This window comes from Anoplophora glabripennis, unplaced genomic scaffold, assembly GCF_000390285.2.
Source record: "Anoplophora glabripennis isolate ALB-LARVAE unplaced genomic scaffold, Agla_2.0 scaffold189, whole genome shotgun sequence".
NCBI lineage: Eukaryota > Metazoa > Arthropoda > Insecta > Coleoptera > Cerambycidae > Anoplophora > Anoplophora glabripennis.
The window spans coordinates 505,898-528,522 of NW_019416355.1; the positions used below are offsets into that span (position 1 = coordinate 505,898).

Below are 22,625 nucleotides of genomic sequence, written 5' to 3' on the forward strand. Positions count from 1 at the left end.
TTTTCTAAATTGTTAATAAGTCACCAAATTATTTTGGGCCTAAAATTTTTAATAAATTACCTATTGAATTAAGACAAGTTAAAGTATCTTTTTATCAATTTAAAGTAAAATTAAAATTATATTTAGTGGCCAAATGTTTTTATTCCTTGGGTGAGTTTTTTGCTTCCTGGGTTAAGTTATATTTGTTTTTACTTTAAATATCTGCTATACGCATAAGTGACTATTGTTATACAATTTGTAATTGTCTCAAAACAAAATAAAACATCTAATCAATTTATATTGACTTGTAAGTCAATTTGAGAACAAATGTTTTGATAACGGAAACAGACTTTTCACCTAAACTGTACAATGTGTTATAGTGATTATTGTGACGTGAAGAATTATCAGTTTTCTCAGTCTGAGGTATTTAAAATAAATTCAACCATTTGACTGATTCTTTTGGGGCAAAGGTTAAAGTTAAAGTGCCAGTATGGCAGAAATATCGAATCAAATAAAAAAATAAGTGAAAATGCCATAAATAAATAATTATAGGTATACGATAGGTATGGTATGTTAGTGTAGATACTCTATATATTTTTAAGGCTTCTTCTGACATTTTTTAACTTTTTTCTAATTTTCTGTTATATTTCCGCTGTAAGCAATTTTTATGTCCATTTATGCATCCATACCCCAATACATCTTCCACCGTTTCTTTAAATCAAATCAAGAAATGCCTGATATCTAAATCTTATTTTTAATAGTAATTTTGACCTTTATCCTTAAAAACAAAAACGCCTAAATGATGACATAAGAAAACTCTTATTATTTTCACATAAAGAATCTGTGATCAATGATTTGACCTACTTTTAGATCCAAACTGCATAATATATAGCCCGGTCAAAATAGACATTCAAGGTTCCTATAGAAATTGTCTTTACACTTTTTTCCTGAGAATCACCATTTCTGAGATATAGCGATTCAAAAAGTTGAAAAAATTGTGTTCTCCATAATATGTGCAAGTTTCCACGCCACCTGTGATGTAGTGTACTTGGCGCGTTTTTTACGTGGTTTCCCCAGTAGACCTATTCCACGATCTATTGTAGTCCAGTTTAATTAAATAATATTGTATTAAATAAAAAATGGTACTATTGGAAATGATGAAAGTGGTGTGAATTATGAATAATTGTGGAAAACTATTCGTCTGATTGATAATTATCTAATGGAACTTTAAGTGTAATGTCTTCTTTTTCTTCTCTTCTTCTCCTTCTTTTTCCTGATGGATACAAGTAAATTGTTCTAACAGTGGTGCATCAATGGCGATGGCGATTCAACATTGAAGCACGACTGGTCTTGACAACTGGTCCATGCTAATGAACAAAAGAATCCAACTTTTTTGTAGTCGCACTTAGCACTACACCCCTTTTTGCAATTGCAGAAAGGGGTGATCCAATGTTGAATCGCCATCAGAAGAGGATTCTTACGATATCAGCGAGGAGACATCTGAAGCATCGGTGTTAGAACAATTTACTTGTAGCGAGCAGGAAGAAGAAGAAGGAAGAGAAGAAGAAGACATTACACTTGAAGTTCCGTTAGATAATTATCAATTAGAGAATAGTTTTCCCCAATTATTCATAATTAACACCGCTTACAATATTATTTAATTAAACAGGACCACAATAGATCGTGGAATAGGCCTACCGGGGAAACCAGGTTAAAAAAAACGCGCCAAGTACACTACCTCACAGGTATTTTAGAAAAATCAGGTTATGGCACAGAATTTAAAAATTATTTGCGACAAAGAGATCAGTCGTTTTCTGTTACCATTTCAACCAAAATAAATCACCCTGTACATATTAATGTTATTTATAGAAGACTGTTCACGGTAGATATACGTGGGAGTTATTTTTGTCGATTAAACGAGAAGTAATCTTAGCAAGTACAATACTATGCATATAGAAGAGTGAATTCTAAATCAGATTTTAATCAAAATCAACAACGGAGATTTAATACGAACCGTTTAAATTACTACGAAATGAGTTTTGCCCTAGAGGACAATCAAGACCCGTCGCAGTTCTCCTAAATACCTCTGGCTCAGAGTCAGAAATGCCACAGATGTTTCGAATGCCCACATAAATTGTATGCAGCGACGTAGTAACTGATATTTAATTTCTTTGCTGATATAGTTCAAAGGCAACGAAGTGAAATGCCTATAAGGGCTGATTTTATATACAAATTGCAGCCATTGCCATATTCTTTGCCCCCAAAAAGTTAAAATGCATGAGAGCAACTAATTTTCTGACTAAGTTGCTTTACATTTGCAATATGTATCAAAATAATATACAAAGTGGTGCACTACATATGCCTTCACTTACCATGAGAGTTCGGGAAATGATAAGAGGTGCAAATTTATTAGAATTACCTGCAATAAAGTTACACAATGATAGTTGATGCTCCTGAATAATGTTTTTTTTGTTTTCTTGTTACTTTCATAGATAATTAAATAACTTTAACACGTTCTGTATTAATCTTAAATGGAGATCCGTGAACAGAACATTTATAAAAAATTCTTTTTCGTTATCCAAATGAATATCCATAAGTATATCCATAAGACATATTTTTCTGTAGTTTAAAGAACATCCTTATTGTATTTATTTGTGGCATAGTCTTCGGTTTTTTCTTTATTTCTACTCTTTGTGAAAAAAAATAAAGAAATAATCGCAGTCGCTTTTAATTTGAAACCGTAAAAGATATATTATCACTGTAATTAGTCATTACTAACTACAGTAGTAGTATAGCAGTGGGGATTCATAGCCACTTCAAGGTCACTCCAGGCTGCCACCGGGCTGCCGCCATCCGGAGCCGGCACCAGGTCTCCAGCAGCAGGCATGGCGATGCCGTCCTCCAAGGTCACGCTGAAGAAGTGTCAGTGGGGTGCGGGGGTGGGGGATCTGGAATGCAGAAGAAGAAGCCGGGGTCCGTCATCGGCAATGACCACCAGGAGGCCGGCATCGAGGAGCGTGACGTCAGAGGCGGCACCAGGTGCGTGCATGAGCAGCGGCGGGGGGCAGCGGGGTGCAGACGTGCGAGGGGGGCAGCGGGGTGCCGGCTCCGGGTGGCGGCAGCGCGATGCCTGCGTCATAGGGGGCAGCGGGCGGCCGGATACGGCCTACGATGCTGGAAGCCGGCAGCGGGCTGCGGGGGGCGGCGGCGGCAGCGGTGACGGCCTCTTGGTATAAATCTTTTTGTTATAAGGTAGAAAATATAAGAAACCAGATAGNTTCCTAATGTAGACGGTTTTCGAGAAAGAATTCTTTTAATTGAACTCTTACAATATTACGGTGTAGAAAATAAGTGACTTTTCTCAAAGTAGGCTTATGTCAAAACTTATTGATGAATGTTTCATAAACAACGCATACATTCTCAGTAATATTTTAAACTCTAATTAACTTTATATCATAATTTTAGTGACTGTAATTAGTCATTACTAACTACAGTCACTAACAATCACTAAAATTTTGATATAAGGTTAATTAGTGTTTAAAATATTAGTATGAATGTATGCGTTTTTTATGAGCATCCATCAATAAGTTTTGACATGAGCCTACTTTGAGAAAAGTCACTTATTTTCTTCACCGTAATAATGTAAGAGTTCAATTAAAGGTTTTCTCGAAAACCGTCCACATTAGGAAGTTCTCACAAGACTACATTATTTTTATAAAATAAAATTGTACATTATAAATTGGAGCCCGTAAGGTAAAAAACCTAACCTTCAAAAATTAGAACTTAAAATGTAATAGGAATGTAGTATAACTAGCGCCCTCTATTAAATATCCAAAAAATAATTAGACCAGCGTATTTGGCGTCCTTAAAAACCCCGGAATACCAAATTTCATAAAAATATTTGGCACGGTTTGGAAATTTTCGTAAAAATTCTATTTAAAAATGTTTATTTTGTCGCTCTGTATCTCAAAAACAAAAGGAGATAGACATGTAGTTCGTACGACAAAAACTCCTGAATTTACGGGAGGTCTTTCTGAAACACCCTGTATAGGTACTTCTAAATTTGAATAATGCTATTTTTTCCAATTTTTTATTAAAAATATGTACATAACATGAAATTTTCTAAATTAAAATTTGCAAAACATTTTCATATCTCCTATGTGTAAAATGGAAACTATTTTCACTATTATCTTATAAATGAAACATCTGAGTTTAATCTAAATTGAGCTAAATGTTACTGATTTGTCAAGTAGGTACCTATATACGAGTAGGTTAGAATTTTGAATATTTTAGGTATTCTCGAAAATTAACTGCGCACCGCAGAAAAATATGATTCGTGTTCAGCACCTTAGGCGAAATATTATGAAGACTTGAGCATCTTCCGCTATATTAAATAATTAATAATTTTTTTTTTTGTATTTGATGTGTGAAAAGAATAAACTAAAATAAAAAAACTCGCGTAAGTATGCAACCCACTCCACATATATAAGAACTTCTTTACTGAAAACTGGTGGCTTTAGATTCTTGGTTCATTATCACTTTTTGGTCTAAAAATTTTATTATATTTTTAAATTTAAAATAAGTTTATTACACAGTCGAATAAATTTAAAATATCTCTAATTATAAGACTACTATTTGCTTCACAAAATACCATATCGGAATTTTTTGTTTCATATTTAATTTTAAATATAATCCAATAGTTTTCAGATAGTTAGAACTTTGTTTGGCAGTAATTTTTTTTTGTTCCGCCACTATATATTTTTTTATCAAAGCAGTTTCAGAGCTATAATTTAGATTTATTTGAGAGTGTGAAGTGTATGTTTTAAATTCCGATCAATATAATAAATTAATTAATGGCTTGCCGTTTTGAATTTAATGGAAAACTTCATCGTATGTAAAATTTCTCTTAATACAATTTCGTTCTTTTCAAATGTTTTCAAAAAACTCTCGATGAGGGCTGAAATGTATTTGAAACGAAATTAAATCGTCACAAATGACACATCAGTGAACAGACTTAATAATACAAACAAATATGTATGTTTTGAAGAAAGGACAGTATAGTCTTTCCGATATCAATTGAAGGACCAAGAGGATGAGAGTATCTACCAGGTTCGGTCGCTGACGCAGCATCTCGGCATTGAGATATTTGAAAAACTTGTTCCCATATTTATTTAGCCATACCCATATACAGGTCTGGTCGAACTAAATGTGGAGGTGGTAGAAATGTATACGCACAGTTGAAGAATGCGAATGAAATACAAATACAGCATTGGGCCACTGGGCAATAAATCTCAGCCGTTGACAAGTGGTCGCCAAATTGCCCAGCAGTGCAGTGCAGCAATGCGGAATTTGGTGTGATTCAGGTAATTTTAATTTATTATAGGCACATTCTATTAATTAATCATTGATATTACAATTGCGAAAGGTAGAAATAATATTATTACATGGCATTTTGGAGACCTTTTGACGGAACATAACGAAATTTACCATCACTATAATAAAATTGTTTGAGGATATAAATAATTATTAAAATATGTTGTTGGCCAAATGAACATATAATAGAAATTTTTTGCACATTATATACAAATTATTATAATTTTTTACCTTTATCTATCAGAAAACTTTTTTAGGGACGTCTATGAAATTCATTAAATTTTATTGCCTGGCGTTTTTTACATGTTCAACTGATTTCGGAAAGACTATACCTATGACCTTAAAAGAATTATGTTGATGAAAATAAATCGAAAACGAAACGTCGGACGCCAAAATGACAATTCCATGAGAAAGTACAGGTGTTGCCACGAAAAAATGTTCCTTTTGTAATTCTAGCTCAAACGATAAAATGAAATAGAAAATTGGATGATTCGGGTTTTCCAAATTATCTTAAAAACAAAAAAAAAATATGTCAAATTTGTTTACGTCACTTCAATGATTCTCTAATGGCTCAGGTTTTTTCTAATTTGAGCCACCCTTTCTGCATTTCCAATATCTTCATTATTGTTATCTTGGACACAGTGTATAACAACGGACCCAAACATTGTTTATAATTTATAATAGTAATAGTCGACTAAATTTAAATATATACATAGTTTTAACAATATTGGCATTGTTTGACGTAACGCTATAACTTGCGTCTCTATTATGTTTAGTAAGCAAAGCTAATATACAGGGTGTTAAAAAAAGAGTGTAAAATATTTCAGGAGGTAATAGTATGAACCAAAATAAGCAGAAAAGTCTTAATAAACATGGGTCCGCAAAGTAACGGTTGCGGAGATATGGACCACTATTCGTTTTTCAAACATTTTATTTTATTAGGAATAAACCGACAAAGGAAGCTTTTAACAAACAAAAAACAAAGTTACAGAAGATGTTCAAAGTGCCCTCCGTCCATTTCCAAGCAGGCACGACATCTTCGTCTCAACGATATTCGAACTCTTTCGAAAACACCCTCCTTGGTTTGGATTTCTTGACACTTTTGATTAATCCGTAGCTGCAGCTCTTCCAGGCTATTTACAGGAGTACCATACACTAATGTCTTCAAATATCCCCAAACAAAGAAATCTAGAGGGTTCAGATCAGGCGATCTTGGAGGCCATAAAACAGGTCCGGCCCTTCCTACCCATCTATGTGGAAAAGTTTGGTGTAAATGCTCTCTAACGGCCATGGAAAAATGAGCTGGAGCACCATCATGCTGGAACCACATTTGTTGCCTCTGATTCAAAGGAATGTCTTCCAAAAACTCATACAGTGTGTTCTGCAGAAAGTTGAGGTAAGCAGCGCCTGTTAATCGGTTTGGTAAAACAACAGGACCTAGAAACCTGTCACCTACAATACCCATCCAAATGTTTAATGAAAAACGTGCCTGATGTCCAGATTCTATTAGAGCATGAGGATTTTCGTCGGCCCAAATATGCGTATTGTGAAAATTAAACACTCCATTTCTTGTGAACCCGGCCTCATCAGTAAAAAGAATGTTTGCAAGAAAACGAGGGTCTTCAGCATCATGACGTAGAAACCAGCGGCAAAAAACCAAACGTGCTTGATGATCATTTATTGGATTTAAGGCCTGTACTCGTTGCACATGGTATGGATAAAGCAGTTGCTCGTGAAGGATTCTCCAAACAAGAGGACCACTAATTCCTACCTCGGCTGATATTCTCCGCACACTCGTACCTGGATTCTGCTCTACCAGTGCTAGAATTTCTTCTTCTGCTCTAGGAGTGGATACCGACCTTGGTCTTCCGGATAAATGGCACTGTTTGCTCAAGGAACCGGTATCACGCAATCTTTGGTGAATTCTTCCAAACATGCGTTGTGAAGGAATCTGGCGATTTGGATAAGCGTCAACATAAAGACGTCGCGCTTCGGTGGCGTTCCCATTAGCACGACCATACATGAAATGCATGTCTGTTAATTCTGCGTTAGAGTAACCAGCCATAGCGAAAGAAAACTTGTGCACTGAGAACAACTGTCAAATACGTACTGTTTATTTCACTAAACATCAACCAACTATTATAAGAAAATACACAACGTTTTTGCAAAATAAAAAAAGGGGCTAAAAAACATAAAACATTCCATATCTCCGCAACCGTTACTTTGCGGACCCATGTTTATAGAGACTTTTCTGCTTATTTTGGTTCATACTATTACCTCCTTAAATATTTTACACTCTTTTTTTAACACCCTATATAGTGTGACCTACTTGAGATGGAAAAATGCTTTCACTTCGTCACCGTTGATCCGCACTATCTCCCTTCATATGCACTGTAGGTTGTCTACAATTTATGTATTTGTAATACATGAATATTACAGTGGCGGCGTACACAAGTATTAAATGCATTTTAAAAAACTAATTATAAACGACTATTTATTTGATTAAAAAAAAATCAGATTCGTATTCAGGCGAACACGTACTATTACCCCTAAAAAACGATCCTCAGTTAAATTTACGCCCTGTATATGTATCTTCTGTTTTTCCATTTGTAATAAAAAAATGTATATATATATTTTTTAATGGGGTACACATGGTGTTCACAAAATGAAGAAAATTTTTTAATGGTAGGTACCTAAATTGCAATAATTTTCAGTAATTTAAACCCTTAGAAAGGCAAACAATTAATCAACTTTGTTAAAACTTATTGAAATCTCTGAAGTCGTCTCCGAGACTACATAAAAAGAGGTGAATATTAAAAAAATATTCCAATTGCAAAAAATATTTCAGCCAATTGAGTTTTTGCACCTCTATTTATTTACTCCTGAAATATTTCCAAGTTTGTAACCACCCTGTATATTTTTAAATTTTGAAATATTTGTAATATTTCCCTCAAATTATGAGATGGACTTAGAAAGTTGGTGTAACAAGAAATTAGAACACGTGCAGGAAAAGTTATCATTATCAACATATAAAACGTAACTACCCCAGAATTGCAAAATTTGTATAAACAAAGTCTTGTAGGCAAACGCGTACTTATAAAGGCAATTATTGTTTACGTAAGCTTTACAGTTCAATTAATATGCTAAAATAAATTATTATTCATAACATAGAATTTATAATAGATAATTCCAAAGTCAATAACAGGGGAGAATAATATATTGTTCAATTTCCATGAATATTGTGTTATCTCTTATTGATTTATGTGACACCACAATCTTCTCAAGTTGAACAGTTATTTCCGGATATAGAGATGTGGTAATGTGATTTAATATTGAAACTATGGTGTACTACTAAATTAATGAAATAATATTATTTAATTATTATTATTATTAGTTAGAAGCACACCAATATGGAGTCAATACTTGGCTTACATATACAGGGTGCATGGGTAGCTCGGAGCACAGCATACTATAGCAATAAGGATTGAAAGTTATGAAAATTTTCGTAATAATCGTTTGGTCAGATACGGTCCTGCAAAGTTGTAAAACAACATGTGAAATTTTTTAATAATAATTCTGAAACGGTTTGAAATATAAACTTGAAATATGCAGGTGTTGAAACCATACACTCTACTAAAAATTTACATTTCTTTGTGTACAGAAGATTTTCTTTTTATTGTCAAAAATTGCATAAGGTGATTAAAAATATGTAGATTTATTATTCGTTATTTATAAAAATGGCAGCACATCCCTCACAATTACGCCACTGGTCATTTTATTTGTTCGGCAATACTATTAAATTATATACCCTATAACGTTTGTGGGATACCTGCAAGCTTCAAATTTTAAATTCAAACCGTTTTAGAATTATTAAGAAATATCAAATTTTATTTTACTTCGCATGTTTATTAGCAAATTTTTATCTTTTTCGTTAATAGTGTGGTATTACGGACTATTACGGACCACTCTGTATACAACAGTCAATGTCTACTGTGATATAATACCCTTAATCTGGTACCGCCAAACAATATTTTTTAAATAATTTTTAACTAGGAACTTGTGAGGTGGACACGTTTTTTTTATTTGAGTGAATATATTTCTATAATATGTAAGAAAATGACATAAAAGCTGTAATTTTTTTATTAGGTTTCCATTATTGTGATCATTAATGCTTTTTTGTACCTTATATAGTTACTTTATTTAATATGAGGTTTGTTCAGAAAATAATGGAACATTATTTTTTTAAAATTTATTATTAATTTTGTACTTGTCCTTGCCTCCTTCGAAGTACTCCCCTCGAATATTCACACTTCCATTTCGCGAAGCATCCTGGAGAGTTTCATCTGAAATGACCTTTAAAGTCTGTGAAGAATTTGCTCTGATGTTATTAATAGTCTGAAAACGGCGCCCTTTCAGCACTGATTTTTATTTAGGAAATAAGATAAAATCGCAAGGAGCCAGGTCTGGTGAGTAAGGACGGTGAGGGGCGACAGTAATCTGATATTTGCCACAAAACTGAGGAATTGACAAAATGAGTGTGCGGGCGTTTTGTGGGCGAGTTGTCCCGCCACAACTGTAGTCCCTTTAAGCGAATTTTTTTCTAAAGTCGAAAAAGCAGTGAGCATCTCTTTGACATTGGATCGGGACTGACGTGCTTTCTCGGGACATGGAGATTCTTTGCCAATACAATGTGACGATTGACTTTTTGTTTGAATGTCGTAGCCGTAAACCCAGCTTTCGTCTCTCGTTTTGACCTTTCGAATTAATGTTTCATCGTCATTGGATTAGAAAATCGTACATTTCAAAAATCGTCATTAACACTTAAACTCGTTGAACTCAAATAACAATATCACGAAACTTAAATGAAATATCAACAATCCAAGAACACAGAGAAGGGTATACGCAACGCAATGCTGCCAACCGCATATGACTCTATTAGCGCGTAATTGAAAAGTTCAGTTATTTTCTGAATAGACCTCGTATACAAAATTAAAATGGTTATATTTTGATAGAAGAAAGATTCACGATGAAAAAAATTTGAACGGAACTTGCTAATTTGCTTGAGATCTCGAAAAAGGCACACATATTTGTGTAATATACATATATCTTATTCATAATGAACTGATAGATTTCTAAATTAATGATATCTTTTCCCAAAACATCCTAAAGATGGAAAGGATGGAAATCTTCAATAGTGAGGAAGGTTATCAAGAACATTCCTTAGAAAATAAAAATATTGTGCATACATAGGTACAACTTAGCCCTGTTTCACAGGAAAATTTAGAAAATATCACCTCTGAGCAGATCTCCATAAAGTCTTAACATTTCTATTTTTTAATTAAATTATATAAAATTAATAACATCATTTACTTGTGACTTGTTAAATAAATTACCAAAACCAATTTGTACCTAATTCTATCCTAAACATTGTTATTCATTTATTGTCCAATATAAATTCAGGCCCAATATGGTATATGGTTAGGTAGGTATATAATAAATATCCTAACATCAAAATGCGCTCTAAACTTCATCATATATGGTGATTCCATAATATTAACTAAAAATACTTTACTTTATCTTTTATTTACTTTAAAAGTCGGTGATATAATATTTTTGACATCAGCCCTACTAATATGTATTAGTATGTTTTTTATTTTTTTATAGCTGACTTCTACATTAGAGTTACTCGACAGCCCCATAAACATCTTTATATTTCTATACTTTTATTATTTCGTCCATTGGATAATGAGAAGTAAAATCCTGTTATAAGAACCAACTAAGTCTAGCTCTGAGAAGTTGGATTGCTCTGCAAAACAATCAAGATTAGACCGAGTCCATTATTTTATCGGGGTGGTTTGTTAACTCAGTGTTTTATTGGGACTATCGGCCCTGGAGGTATTTTTAGTAGCGATAATAAACTATATTGCTTGTATTAGATGTTATCTTGCAGGCAATATATAGGACAAGACACGATTCTGTATACGCCATCCTTTGTTCCGAAAAGTTTTAATGTTTCCCTGAAGTTATAAGTTGTGATACAATGAGTATATTATGTCTAGGTCTGCTGTGTAAAATTTACATATACAGGGTGATTCAATCATGTCATTAATTTTAAGGGAAGATAGAGAAAAATGAGTAGAATACGAATACGCGATTTAAAAAATTTTCAAATGCATATTTACCCTGAAAAAAATATTTTCAAATCATTATCTAAACCCCTTTTCGGACCGCTCCTGACCGCTGACTTAGAAAGGTTTATCGAGAGTGAATCTTGACCTACCGTATTCGGTCACTAACTTAGCTTTTATTGTGTATTAATAGTGAATGACAAAAACAGACCTTTTTACCTACACACATGATTGAATAAGATATTTTTTTACACTTTAAATATTAACAAGTATTATTTATCTGTTAATAAAAACAAATGTATAAGGATAATAATAAATTTAAACATGAAAGGTCTATTCACATTAATTACAATTTCTTGTTGCCTCATAATGTGAAGTAATACAATTTACGGAATCGGTAGCAGTATACAAAATTGTGTGAGGTAAGTCTTTCTTTTCTTTTTCATCCTTTAATTACCATTTTGTCAATTAAGTTGAACATGTCAAGTAACATTGTTTTGCGTTAAGCCAAATTAACAACATAAAATAAATTTAATATTTAGTGTAAGGTTGGTTGGTGGTGGCAAGGATAACTGACTATTTTTATTTTCAAGGATTCTACGAGCTTTCAGCATTGAAACGAAATCTTATTCACCGGCAAACATGTCGCGAGTAGTTCGTTCGATACCAGCCCTTTTCGCAATCAGCCCACGCTGACTTCGCAAACAGATCTCGACCAATTTCACGTTGACAACTACAAAAACGAATTTTTATATTTAATGTTGCTTGCCAAGAAGTTGTCAGTATTCCGCATTTATCAATGAACAAATCGTATGAAATATATCTTGAATGGGATAAAACTGATGCGAGCACTTCAAGCGTTTACACCAATCTGAGGTTAGGTAAACATATCTTTTTGAAGTTCCTGACTACCAATGTGTATTTTGGCCAGTTCGGCATGAACAAAGACAAATTTGCTAACTGCTAACTTTGATGCTAATGCTACACGAGGTGTTCTCGCGATCGTAACGTAAACATTTTGGGAATACCGTTACCGAGAGTACGTACCTTTATATTTAGATAGTGATTTCTAACCAAAATGTTAGTTTTTAAAAAACATATATTCTATTATTACATCGTTCTCGTATTTTATATTCGAACTGTTGTGTCAAGCTAATTCAAAGAAATTCATTATGTTTTCTAAACACATTTGTGTCCTTTGAACTTCTATTCTAAAATAGGTAGATGTACCTTCTATGAATAAGAGTTCACAATGTATTGTATGTATTATTTTCTTTTTATAGAAAAGTGTACTTACTCCCTTGCGTATTCCATAACGCTTTTGGTATGTGCCCCTATAGCTATTTAATGTATTCTTTTTATTAGAAAATTAAATAAGTTACGGGCCCTCAAAGGTGAAAATTAAAAAATTATTTTTATATACAGTCTCTAAACTATTAACTCCAGCATGATGCAAATTTGGTGATCGATAACACATGCACATAGCTTGTTTTTGATGGTATAAGACCTTCATTATGCTCAGAACGCCAGGGACGGACTATGCCCAATGGTTAACAACCTAGAATTTTTGCATAAATGGCGATCGCAATCTGCCTGCATCAAAAATACGTTCCCTGAAGAATTTGCCAACGATAATATCCTCTTAGTTCAACTCGGTAAAATTAACAATTTTGTTGGAGATAATTACATTAGCAGACGGTGACATTTTCTAGGCTCTTACTTTAAAAATATGTATGGTTGTAACAGAGTAGTTATGTCCTATTAGAAATTAAAAACTAAAAATGGTGGAGGCGCTGCTCGATATGTACTGTGACATAAAATCACAAATATTTCCTAAACTGTTAATTTTACCAAGAGGGTATTATCATTGGTAAATTCTTCAGGGAACTTATTTTTGATGCAGGCAGATTGCGATCGTCATCTATGCAAAAATTCTAGGATATTAACCATTGAGCATAGTCCGTCCCTGGCGTTTTGGGGACAGTGAAGTTTCACTTACAATATCAAAAACAAGCTGTACGCATGTGTAATTAATCACCAAATTCGCATCATGCTGAAGTTAATAGTTTAGAGACTTTTCAGTCTGTAAATAAAAATAACTTTTTAATTTTCACCCTTGAGGGCCNGCCCACCTACGAAGGCTGTCCAGGCCTACACGAGATGAGGCAGGATAAAGAGGGATAATCCCCCTCGATCCCAAATCATTGAGGCCAATTTCTAGCCATAGAATAATGGCGCGAGTCTCTAAACTATTAACTCCAGCATGATGCAAATTTGGTGATCGATAACACATGCATATATGCTCAGAACGCCAGGGACGGACTATGCCCGATGGTTAAGAATCCGGAATATTTGCATAAATGGCGATCGCAATCTGTCTGCATCAAAAATACGTTCCCTGAAGAATTTGCCAACAATAATATCCTCTTAGTTCAACTCGATAAAATTAACAATTTTGTTGGAGATAATTACATTAGCAGACGGTGACATTTTCTAGGCTCTTACTTTAAAAATATGTATGGTTCTAACATAGTAGTTATGTCCAATTAGAAATTAAAAACTAAAAATGGTGGATATGCACTGTGACATAAAATCACAAATATTTCCTAAACTGTTAATTTTACCAAGAGGGTATTATCATTGGTAAATTCTTCAGGGAACTTATTTTTGATGCAGGCAGATTGCGATCGTCATCTATGCAAAAATTCTAGGATATTAACCATTGAGCATAGTCCGTCCCTGGCGTTTTGGGGACAGTGAAGTTTCACTTACAATATCAAAAACAAGCTGTACGCATGTGTAATTAATCACCAAATTCGCATCATGCTGAAGTTAATAGTTTAGAGACTTTTCAGTCTGTAAATAAAAATAACTTTTTAATTTTCACCTTTGAGGGCCCGTAACTTGTTAACGAAGGCCCGTATGAAAAAAAATTATAAGAACTGAAAAACGAACTGAAAACATCGAACCTTAACCCACTGGATTTGTTTTTGTAGGGTGCTATTAAAGGGCTGGTATACAGTGAATAAATTAATACACCTGAGAAATTAGAAGAAAGAATAAATAATGTTTTTCATCAGATTCAAGCAACAATAAATTTCGAACAAATTATAATTTCCTTACTAAAATGATGTGGCGCCTGTGTTCGTGGATAAGGAGGCATATTTGAGCATTTACTCAAATAAAATCATTAAAATGATGACTAATGTTATTAATTGCTTTATTCGAATAAATAACCGATGATTAGTATTTGTCATGTCATTTAAGTAATAGTGTTTTCAGTTAGTTTTTTAAGTTTTACTCGAAAATCAGTCTTTTTTCGAAAAACAAGAGAGTACTGTGCCATTCAATTGGCTACAGTAGGAAGCGACCTGCTATATTGCAGATACTTGTTGCACGACTGCCACCCACAGAGGGCGAAGACAATGTTTTAATTGCCGGTGTTGCGAGAAACAACTACTCCGAGGGCTATATGTCCCTACCGGCATTGAATTATACTCGCAACACCTAGTGCAACAGCTAGGATCGTTCGTCGGTTTAATCCACTAGGCACAGACCGTTTTCGGACTTATTAGTCCTCATCATTGTGTCATAGGTGAGACAACCGTCGAACGATCCAGCTGTTTTGCGTCGTATCATCACGAAAAAACATAATAATAAGAGAGTAGTCATTTGTAGAAAATTGAAAGAAGAATCCGAAAATATCATGGTTGTTGCCGTAAAGCAGTGGCGTACTATTTTATTCCGAAAAGTATGCTACCGATATCCGCCACTGGAGCATGTAAATTTTAGGAAAAACCCTCAAATTTTGGACAATACATAAATACATGTGCCCAATTTCAAATTATTTCATTTACTAGTTTTTAAATTAGGTACTTATTTTATAAAATTTAAAATATTTTCTGAAGTTTAACACCCTGTATCTTTTTAACGAAGCGTCCTAGACAAAAACTTTATAGGAAAGACCCTTAAAATTCACAAAGGATACGAGATTTCAATTTTGGTCATCATTTGTGCATCACCCTGTATAATGTTCGTACAATATGTGTTGAGGTAGAATTCTAAGAAAAGAATCATCCAATAATATTCTGTTATCGGAACTACTATAAAAATTGACCGTGGCTGGGCGTGAAATTTTCCGCGTTATTTTCAGAAAATTAAAATATAATCCGGGAATTAAATTCCTTTTTTCTATTTTTCACTTTCTTTTTTATTTTTCACTTCCATTGACTAATTTTAATAAGAAATTACACCAAAAATGCACAGGACGATACACTTACGTAGAAACACGCCTTCGTAACTGTAAAGCACAATATACACTGCAAGCTGCTACGGTGAACGCCACGCCGCCAATGTCTTTCTACCTCGAATATCGAATGCGGTTAATTCCAGGAAAGTGACGCAGGGCTCTTCTTGGAATTCTATCTCAACAAATATCGTACAGACTGAAGGTATAGTACGTAATAATAAGTACCAGTTAACAAAATAATAATGACTTACTCATAAGGAAAGCGATTGTAGAAAATAATTAATAGTTATCCTAAGCGTTCCTTTGTTAATCGTCTTTGGCGAAAATGACTGTTCAAGGTCACACGCTCATATTATCTAAAATAGTTTTTATAGATGCTATTTTTGCTAATGGTGGCGGAGCATCAACTACTTCAAATTTTAATAATCCCACTATCCGCGTCATTGTATAATAACATATACATGTCGGCCTCTAATCGCAGACATGTACATGTCTGATGGCATCGATCAATTTATTCGATACGTATCTAGCGGCACGCCAACGCCTGCACTGCCGGCCTGGCGTACCGGTGAACAATCCAGATTTTTCGCTGAGTGACGTTGGCCGTGCATTTCATAGTCGTTTGTGCGATGTGAGTGAGTTTAACGTCTTGTTTGGTCGAGTGTATGGCACGTGTTTTTTGTGGCAATCATTAGCATTGTGTACGGTGAGCATAGAGCAACATACGGCTTGATCACAGATTTAGCCATATGAGTAAATAAATAAGAGTGTCCCTTCGAAGAAAATGAGCCCAAAAAGAATGTTTTAGTCATAACCCTGCCCCCGGAATAGTAATTTGAAAATGGGCCTTTTTTGCAAAAATGGGATAAATAAATGGAATTTTGCAAAAACTATTCGACCGATTGAGCCTATCTTTGTACATCCCTTAAGGATATAAAAACTCACATTTTGGGAAAGTTTGGCAAGATTTTATTAATTATTTAAAAAATTATTAACAAATAAAGAAAAAGCACTTTTTCCGTTTAATTTTGCAATAACTTTTCTGTTTATAAAACAATTTTAACTTATAAAGTTTCATTTTAAAGATGAGTTTCTCTAGATCAAATCGTCTGTTCAACTTTTTTGCTAAGATTAATAGTTTACAATAACGCGTAGAATGAAAAATGACTAATTATTGACATATTTTTTTATTAAAAACAATGACGCTATACTTTTTTCATGACCCATATAGGCGCCTCTTGTATTATCATTCCCAAGACTTTCCAACAATAAAATCACGCCCATAATTTTCACGAGTTCTCTATGATTTTTTCACCTTTATTTCTTGGTCTACTTTTAAAAAACCGAAATGTGCATATTTAAAATTGTTATGTGCTATAAGTGCTATAAGTGTCATATGTTACATCGTACTGATGAGAACCAATTAGTTCGAAACAAATGTATCTAACCATAATTTTTGTCAAGTAACTGTGTAATGCATTTTACATAAAGCCAGGTGAATAATTCTTTCAAATTCTTTAAAATTTGCAGTTTTTAATGGTTTCTTAAAAAAAACAATAATTACAAGTCTCTCTGTACATTTTTTTGATACTTAAATATTTTCGAATTCGTAACAGAATGAATTTGTATATTTGTCACACATTTAAATATCACTGCTTTAACTTTTTCATTTAACTAAGTTGATAATAATTAAAGTGTTTCATAAGTAATGGGTCATGGAACAGATGTTAATGGTTCACGTTAATTTCAATTATTAACTTAAACTATTAGTAGCTATTGTGTGATCTATTACTTGAGGGGTATAGATGCAACTCACATTATCCACTTTTTAAATTTTTCAGGAAGAAGGAATAACTGATTTCTCACTTTTCAAGTGATTTAAGGCTCTGAAAATTTTTTTGGCATTTGTATTAGAACTTTAAATTTGCTTCATAATTGGTGAAATGACAGCACAACAATACTTGACTCCAGGAAAGCGAATGAAGGTTAAGATAATGTGAGTTTTGATACAACTTTTTGGATAATGGTAGTTTTGCTCCAAATTATTCTACATAATAGAAAAACACGGAAGCAACCACCTAGGAAAGCAAAACGATAGGAGAAGCAAAACTCACATTCTCCTTAGACAGTCGGCCATATTGGTTTATCGCTTTAAGCATTTTGATTGATGGATATGGATAATGTGAGTTTTGGCGACTTCAGATCGTAGGAGAATGTGACTTTTGAAATAATTCACAGATCCCACAATTTAAAAATAAATACGACAATGTGAGTTTGTACCACTTCTAAAGTTTAAAATAGTGTAGTTCAATACGATGAACAAGATAGCGTCACTAACTCTATTTCGAAACATTATGGATAATGTGAGTTTTGCATCTATACCCCTCACTTATGAAATACTTTTTGCTCTTAGTGTATTTTGTTACATTTAAATTTACCGGCATTATGGTGCAGCGACAGAATTAGAGGTTACTCTAATTGTGTTTTTCCATGCAGTTTCCTTAATTATTTTATGGTCTGTGGTTTCCGAGTGTGTCGTTTGCTGCACCAGCTACAGCTGGGAGTACTCTGCCACATAACACTTAAAATATAATGGAAACTCTATGGTTTATCTTGAAGGTATTTTTGTTATGCAATCCAAAATACACTAAATCTTAGTTAGGTACATATCCATTGTAGGGCGCTAGTGTTGAAATTTCTGAAAAGTCCCCGCGGTGTGATTGGTTGCCTAATGATAATATTATGTCTACCTGATCCTGCCATGACAGTTTCGTTGGTTGTTTGAGAGGTTAAGTTTTCGATTATAGTGGTACATATTTTCGTGGAGTTATATATATTTTTCTTTGAAGTGTTTCTTAAGGATAATGGATTCTTATAGAAAACGATATAGGAAGTGCGTTGTGCCCGGTTGTAACGATTTGTACAGTAAAAGACAAACTTTTCCAAAAAACGATATTGCTCTGTTTAGAAAGTGGATAGATCAGGCACAGCTTAATATTAGGGGAGAAGGGGGCACTTAACTGATTTTAATAAGTAAAAAAAATCTGCAATATTTCAGAAATACTTTGCCATTAGAAACGAATTGTATATACCTTTATGCTTTTATTTGACATGGGACATTTGTTGAAGCTCTCTAACTAAAAAAGATAGAAGTCAATAATCAAACCCCTGTAAAATGGCCACTCGTACCCCAAGAAGGGGCACCATCGGCCAGGTAGAGGGGTAGTTTCGGCCCTATTAAATTAAAACACAAAAAAGAAAGAACGATCTGATACATAAGAAAATGTTTTATTTAACAGTAAGGTTATTAAAATTATAATAGAATGCAAAGTATGAATCTCTTCTGGACTTCGCAGGATTTGAAAGTTTGGCGTAAATATCATCCCTGGTGCTTATTTCTACATCATCTACTTGAGGAAAATAAAATTTGTTAGTCTTACCTCTACGCCTGAGATATTTAACTTGATATGAATTTTCAGAAACAGTACTTTGTACACACCCAATGTAATGCAGAGCACTACCTTGGGAAACAAATTTTACTAAGATAAAACTACTTATTTCTATATTATCATCTTCTTGTAAAGACCCAAAACTTAAGTTGACATCGGAATCGCTACTGCATTCAAAATCTGAATTAGATGACTCGCTACTTGAGCTATCAAGTAATACTTTCCTTTTGACCTGCTTAATTTTTTTAATTTTTACGAAATCGCTGCAGCTTGGAGATTCTATATTCTTAGAAGATCGTTTCAATTTTCTTTTTTGTCTATCAGACTTTTGTTTCTGTTTTTCCATTTTAATTTCTTCAATTTCCTCCAACCTTATTTTTTCTGGGGTTTCTGTATAAATTCTCGATTTTCCTTGATTTGCTTTTGGTCGTCTTCCTACAGTTTTTATTTCCTTCTTAACTTTAGGAAGGGGCCTAACAGCTTCAGGACTTAATATGTATGGTTTTGATAATTTAGTTTGTTCCCCATCTTGAACTGGAACTGGTAAGATTACTGCTTCTTTCGAAGTTGACGGTTGATTTCTAAAATCTTTTTCTGCAATTTTATTGGACATATTTGTATCTCCATACAAATTTGGTTCTTCAGATTCACGATTTAATTGTTCTTCAGAAACTCTCTCTGTTTTCGATTGCTGCCCATGATCATTGTAGACCAAAGTAGCATCGAAGTCTTCATCGTTAAAAGGTGAGGAATTATGTGGCCAAATACCCGTTTTTTCAAACGCATTAGTAATATTGCTTGGTGTAAAAGCTTCTAAATACGGTTTTTTTGTGATTCTAGCAATATGTTTTACCGAAACTGTTTTGCCAGGATTATTCGACATCCAGTCGTTTAAAGAGACAGCGCATTTGCCTTTAAAAGGTCCATAAACTCCAACATCAAGAGGTTGGAGTTTATGAGACGTGTGCGGTGGGAAAGAAAGAAGAACAATCCCATTTTCTCTTGCGTAAAGTATAGCTGCTAACGTTGTATGCGATTCATGATTATCCATGAGGAGCAAAATTTTGTTTTCTTTGTTGCAACTTGTATGTTTTACAATATGCTCCAAAGTTTTAATAAATAAATCTCCTGTCATCCACCCTGACTTATTGCCAAATGCTGCACTTAAAGCTGGACCGTTCTCCAAATAATCGTCTATGTTTCTAACTCTTGGAAATATATAAACGGGTGGAAGTGCATTTCCTGTAGCACTAATGACTCCTACACAGGTAACTAGTTCTCCCCTCTCAGCCGAGGCTATAAGACCAATTTGTTTTTTCCCTTTCGGAGCCACAACCCTTGGTGGCCGTAGGACTGTGGTTACCCCAGTTTCATCTAAATTGAAGATTCGATCAGGAGTAAACTGATACCTCTCCAAAACATTTTTGTAGTTGGTAAAAAATTCTTCCACTTTGACTTTACTAAAACCTAACCCTCTAGCTAAACTTGTGCTTTCTGGCTTTCTTAATGCTAAGGTTGAATTCCTTATCATAAAACTATACTGCCAGTCCGTATCTGCTTTCTTCTTAGAGTTCCAGCTTTGAGGATAATTGCAATTTGGCAGCATCTTTGCGTAATCGTATACTAGAACTTTGATTTGTTCGAATGTCAAACCATAATTCATGTTTGAACATTTTTTTATATACTTAACCAGCCTATCTTCTTGTGACATTGAAAACACTTGCCTTGTGGCATATTTACCTAGAAGAAAGTATAAAAAATAACATCAAAACAGATCGTCATAATTTTAGTAAGTATATAACAATTAAAATAGTTGGAATTTGTACTTGCATCTTTCTTCTAAACCACTGCCATATCCATCATCATCAAAACGCTGCAGATATTCTTCGGCTGTCATAGTTCTCAAAATCTTTTTTATTCTTGTTTATTGTAAGGTTTGCCGTTTTATGCCATAAACTCGCGTAGCTTCTCTTTGGGATATATTATGAGATAAAACTTGACGCAAGGCCTGACGCATAGTAGCTTCATTAATGTTGCGCCGATCTGTTTTGCATTTGTAATTACGCACCATCTGTAACAAAAGATAAATTATCTATTTTTATAACTAGCTATCTACTTGCTGTTATCCAATTGGGGCACTTTCGGCCATCTACCGAACGTACCCCACTAACTATGGCCGAATGTGCCCCTACCGTCTTTCTATAATTCAAACATTTATTACAAGACTCAGGAGTAAAATACAGGTTATGTTTATCTAAATATCAAAAGTATGTATATTTATGTTAGTTTGTTGAAACTGAGATCAAAATACAAGCCCAAAAGAAACTATATATAGCACATTTTATTATAATAAAAAAACTTACCTTTTTCTGGGAAAAATCGTTAAAGAAACTTCAACTTTACACAGATCACACGAAGCACATAAAATGACAATGGCCGATCTGAAAATGCTCTTGCAAACTCTTGCTTCCTGAATTCGGCGCGAAAACTTGAAAATTTGAAATATTAATCGCAGTGGCTGATTGTGCCCCCATGCCGAATGTACCCCCTTCTCCCCTACTAATACATAAACTAATGTATTTTTTTTATTAATTTTCTTTTTTTTTGTTACTAAAAATCTTATAAATAGTGAAATCTTGCAATATAAATATGACGATTACATTTTGTACTTACTAAAGTTGATGAATAAACTGGTATTCTTGCATATTATACATTACTATTTTTTTGGCGTTAAAAGATGAGGTCCATCAATAATTTTACCAAAAGATTCATAACATATATTCGTAAATTGGAAATTTATGGGCTCAGATTTTAAAGAAGCCTGAAACTCAAATTAATGTATTATTTTGTTCAGTAGCAAACTATTTTCAATGTATAATTTTATGTGTATAAGTTCTATATTATTATTATTTTTTTTAAAATTTTTTCAATTCAAATAAGAATCTCTCTTTCAGATTAGAAAAACTGTAAATATTCAAAGCTAATGGTGGGAAATGCAGTGGTAAAACAGTTACGAGATGAAGTTTGAAATTCTGTAACTATTGAAATGTTCGTAACTTTTAAGACCAGTATTTAATTGTTGGTAATCGCTAACTACCAGTTAACCCCGACTTTATTTTCTTCTATTGAAATTAAGAAATAACAACTTCCTCTAAAATCGAAGGTTAACTTAATCAAAAATGTATTTGTAAATTAGCTTTTAATTGTATATTAATATCACGAAATCTTCATTTGAAAAGTATTCGTCAAGTATGTGTGATTGAAAAACCGGGCCTTATTAAAGTTATGCAACATATAGGATTACATTAGTTATGGTAATTTAAAATTTCTCTTTTACTTTAGTTCTGCATTTTTCGTTGTTAGTTTTGTATATTTATGGTCTTTCTAATCTCATGGATAAATACGAAAATATTTCTTAAAATTAATTTTACCGCCGAAATATATTGT

General features: G+C 33.5%; 1 protein-coding gene across 1 annotated transcript; it reads right to left on the reverse strand.

The window, feature by feature from the left end:
- Positions 1-3,002: 3,002 nt before the first annotated feature.
- On the reverse strand, positions 3,003-21,075 carry LOC108904856. The gene is made up of 3 exons (XM_023454234.1): positions 21,009-21,075; positions 19,170-20,918; positions 3,003-3,217 (listed from the first exon to the last, which is right to left on the reverse strand). The coding sequence occupies exons 1-3, from the start codon at positions 21,073-21,075 to the stop codon at positions 3,003-3,005; spliced, it is 2,031 nt and encodes a 676-aa protein (XP_023310002.1).
- Between the last annotated feature and the right edge of the window lie 1,550 nt (positions 21,076-22,625).

Coding starts and splice junctions, on each gene's coding strand:
- LOC108904856 (XM_023454234.1), bottom strand. CDS start 21,075: ATGACAGCCGAAGAATATCTGCAGCGTTTTGATGATGATGGATATGGC. Junction 20,919..21,008: donor CAGTGGTTTAGAAGAAAGAT/GCAAGTACAAAT, acceptor ACTTTCTTCTAG/GTAAATATGCCACAAGGCAA. Junction 3,218..19,169: donor TAAATATCTCAGGCGTAGAG/GTAAGACTAACA, acceptor TATAACAAAAAG/ATTTATACCAAGAGGCCGTC.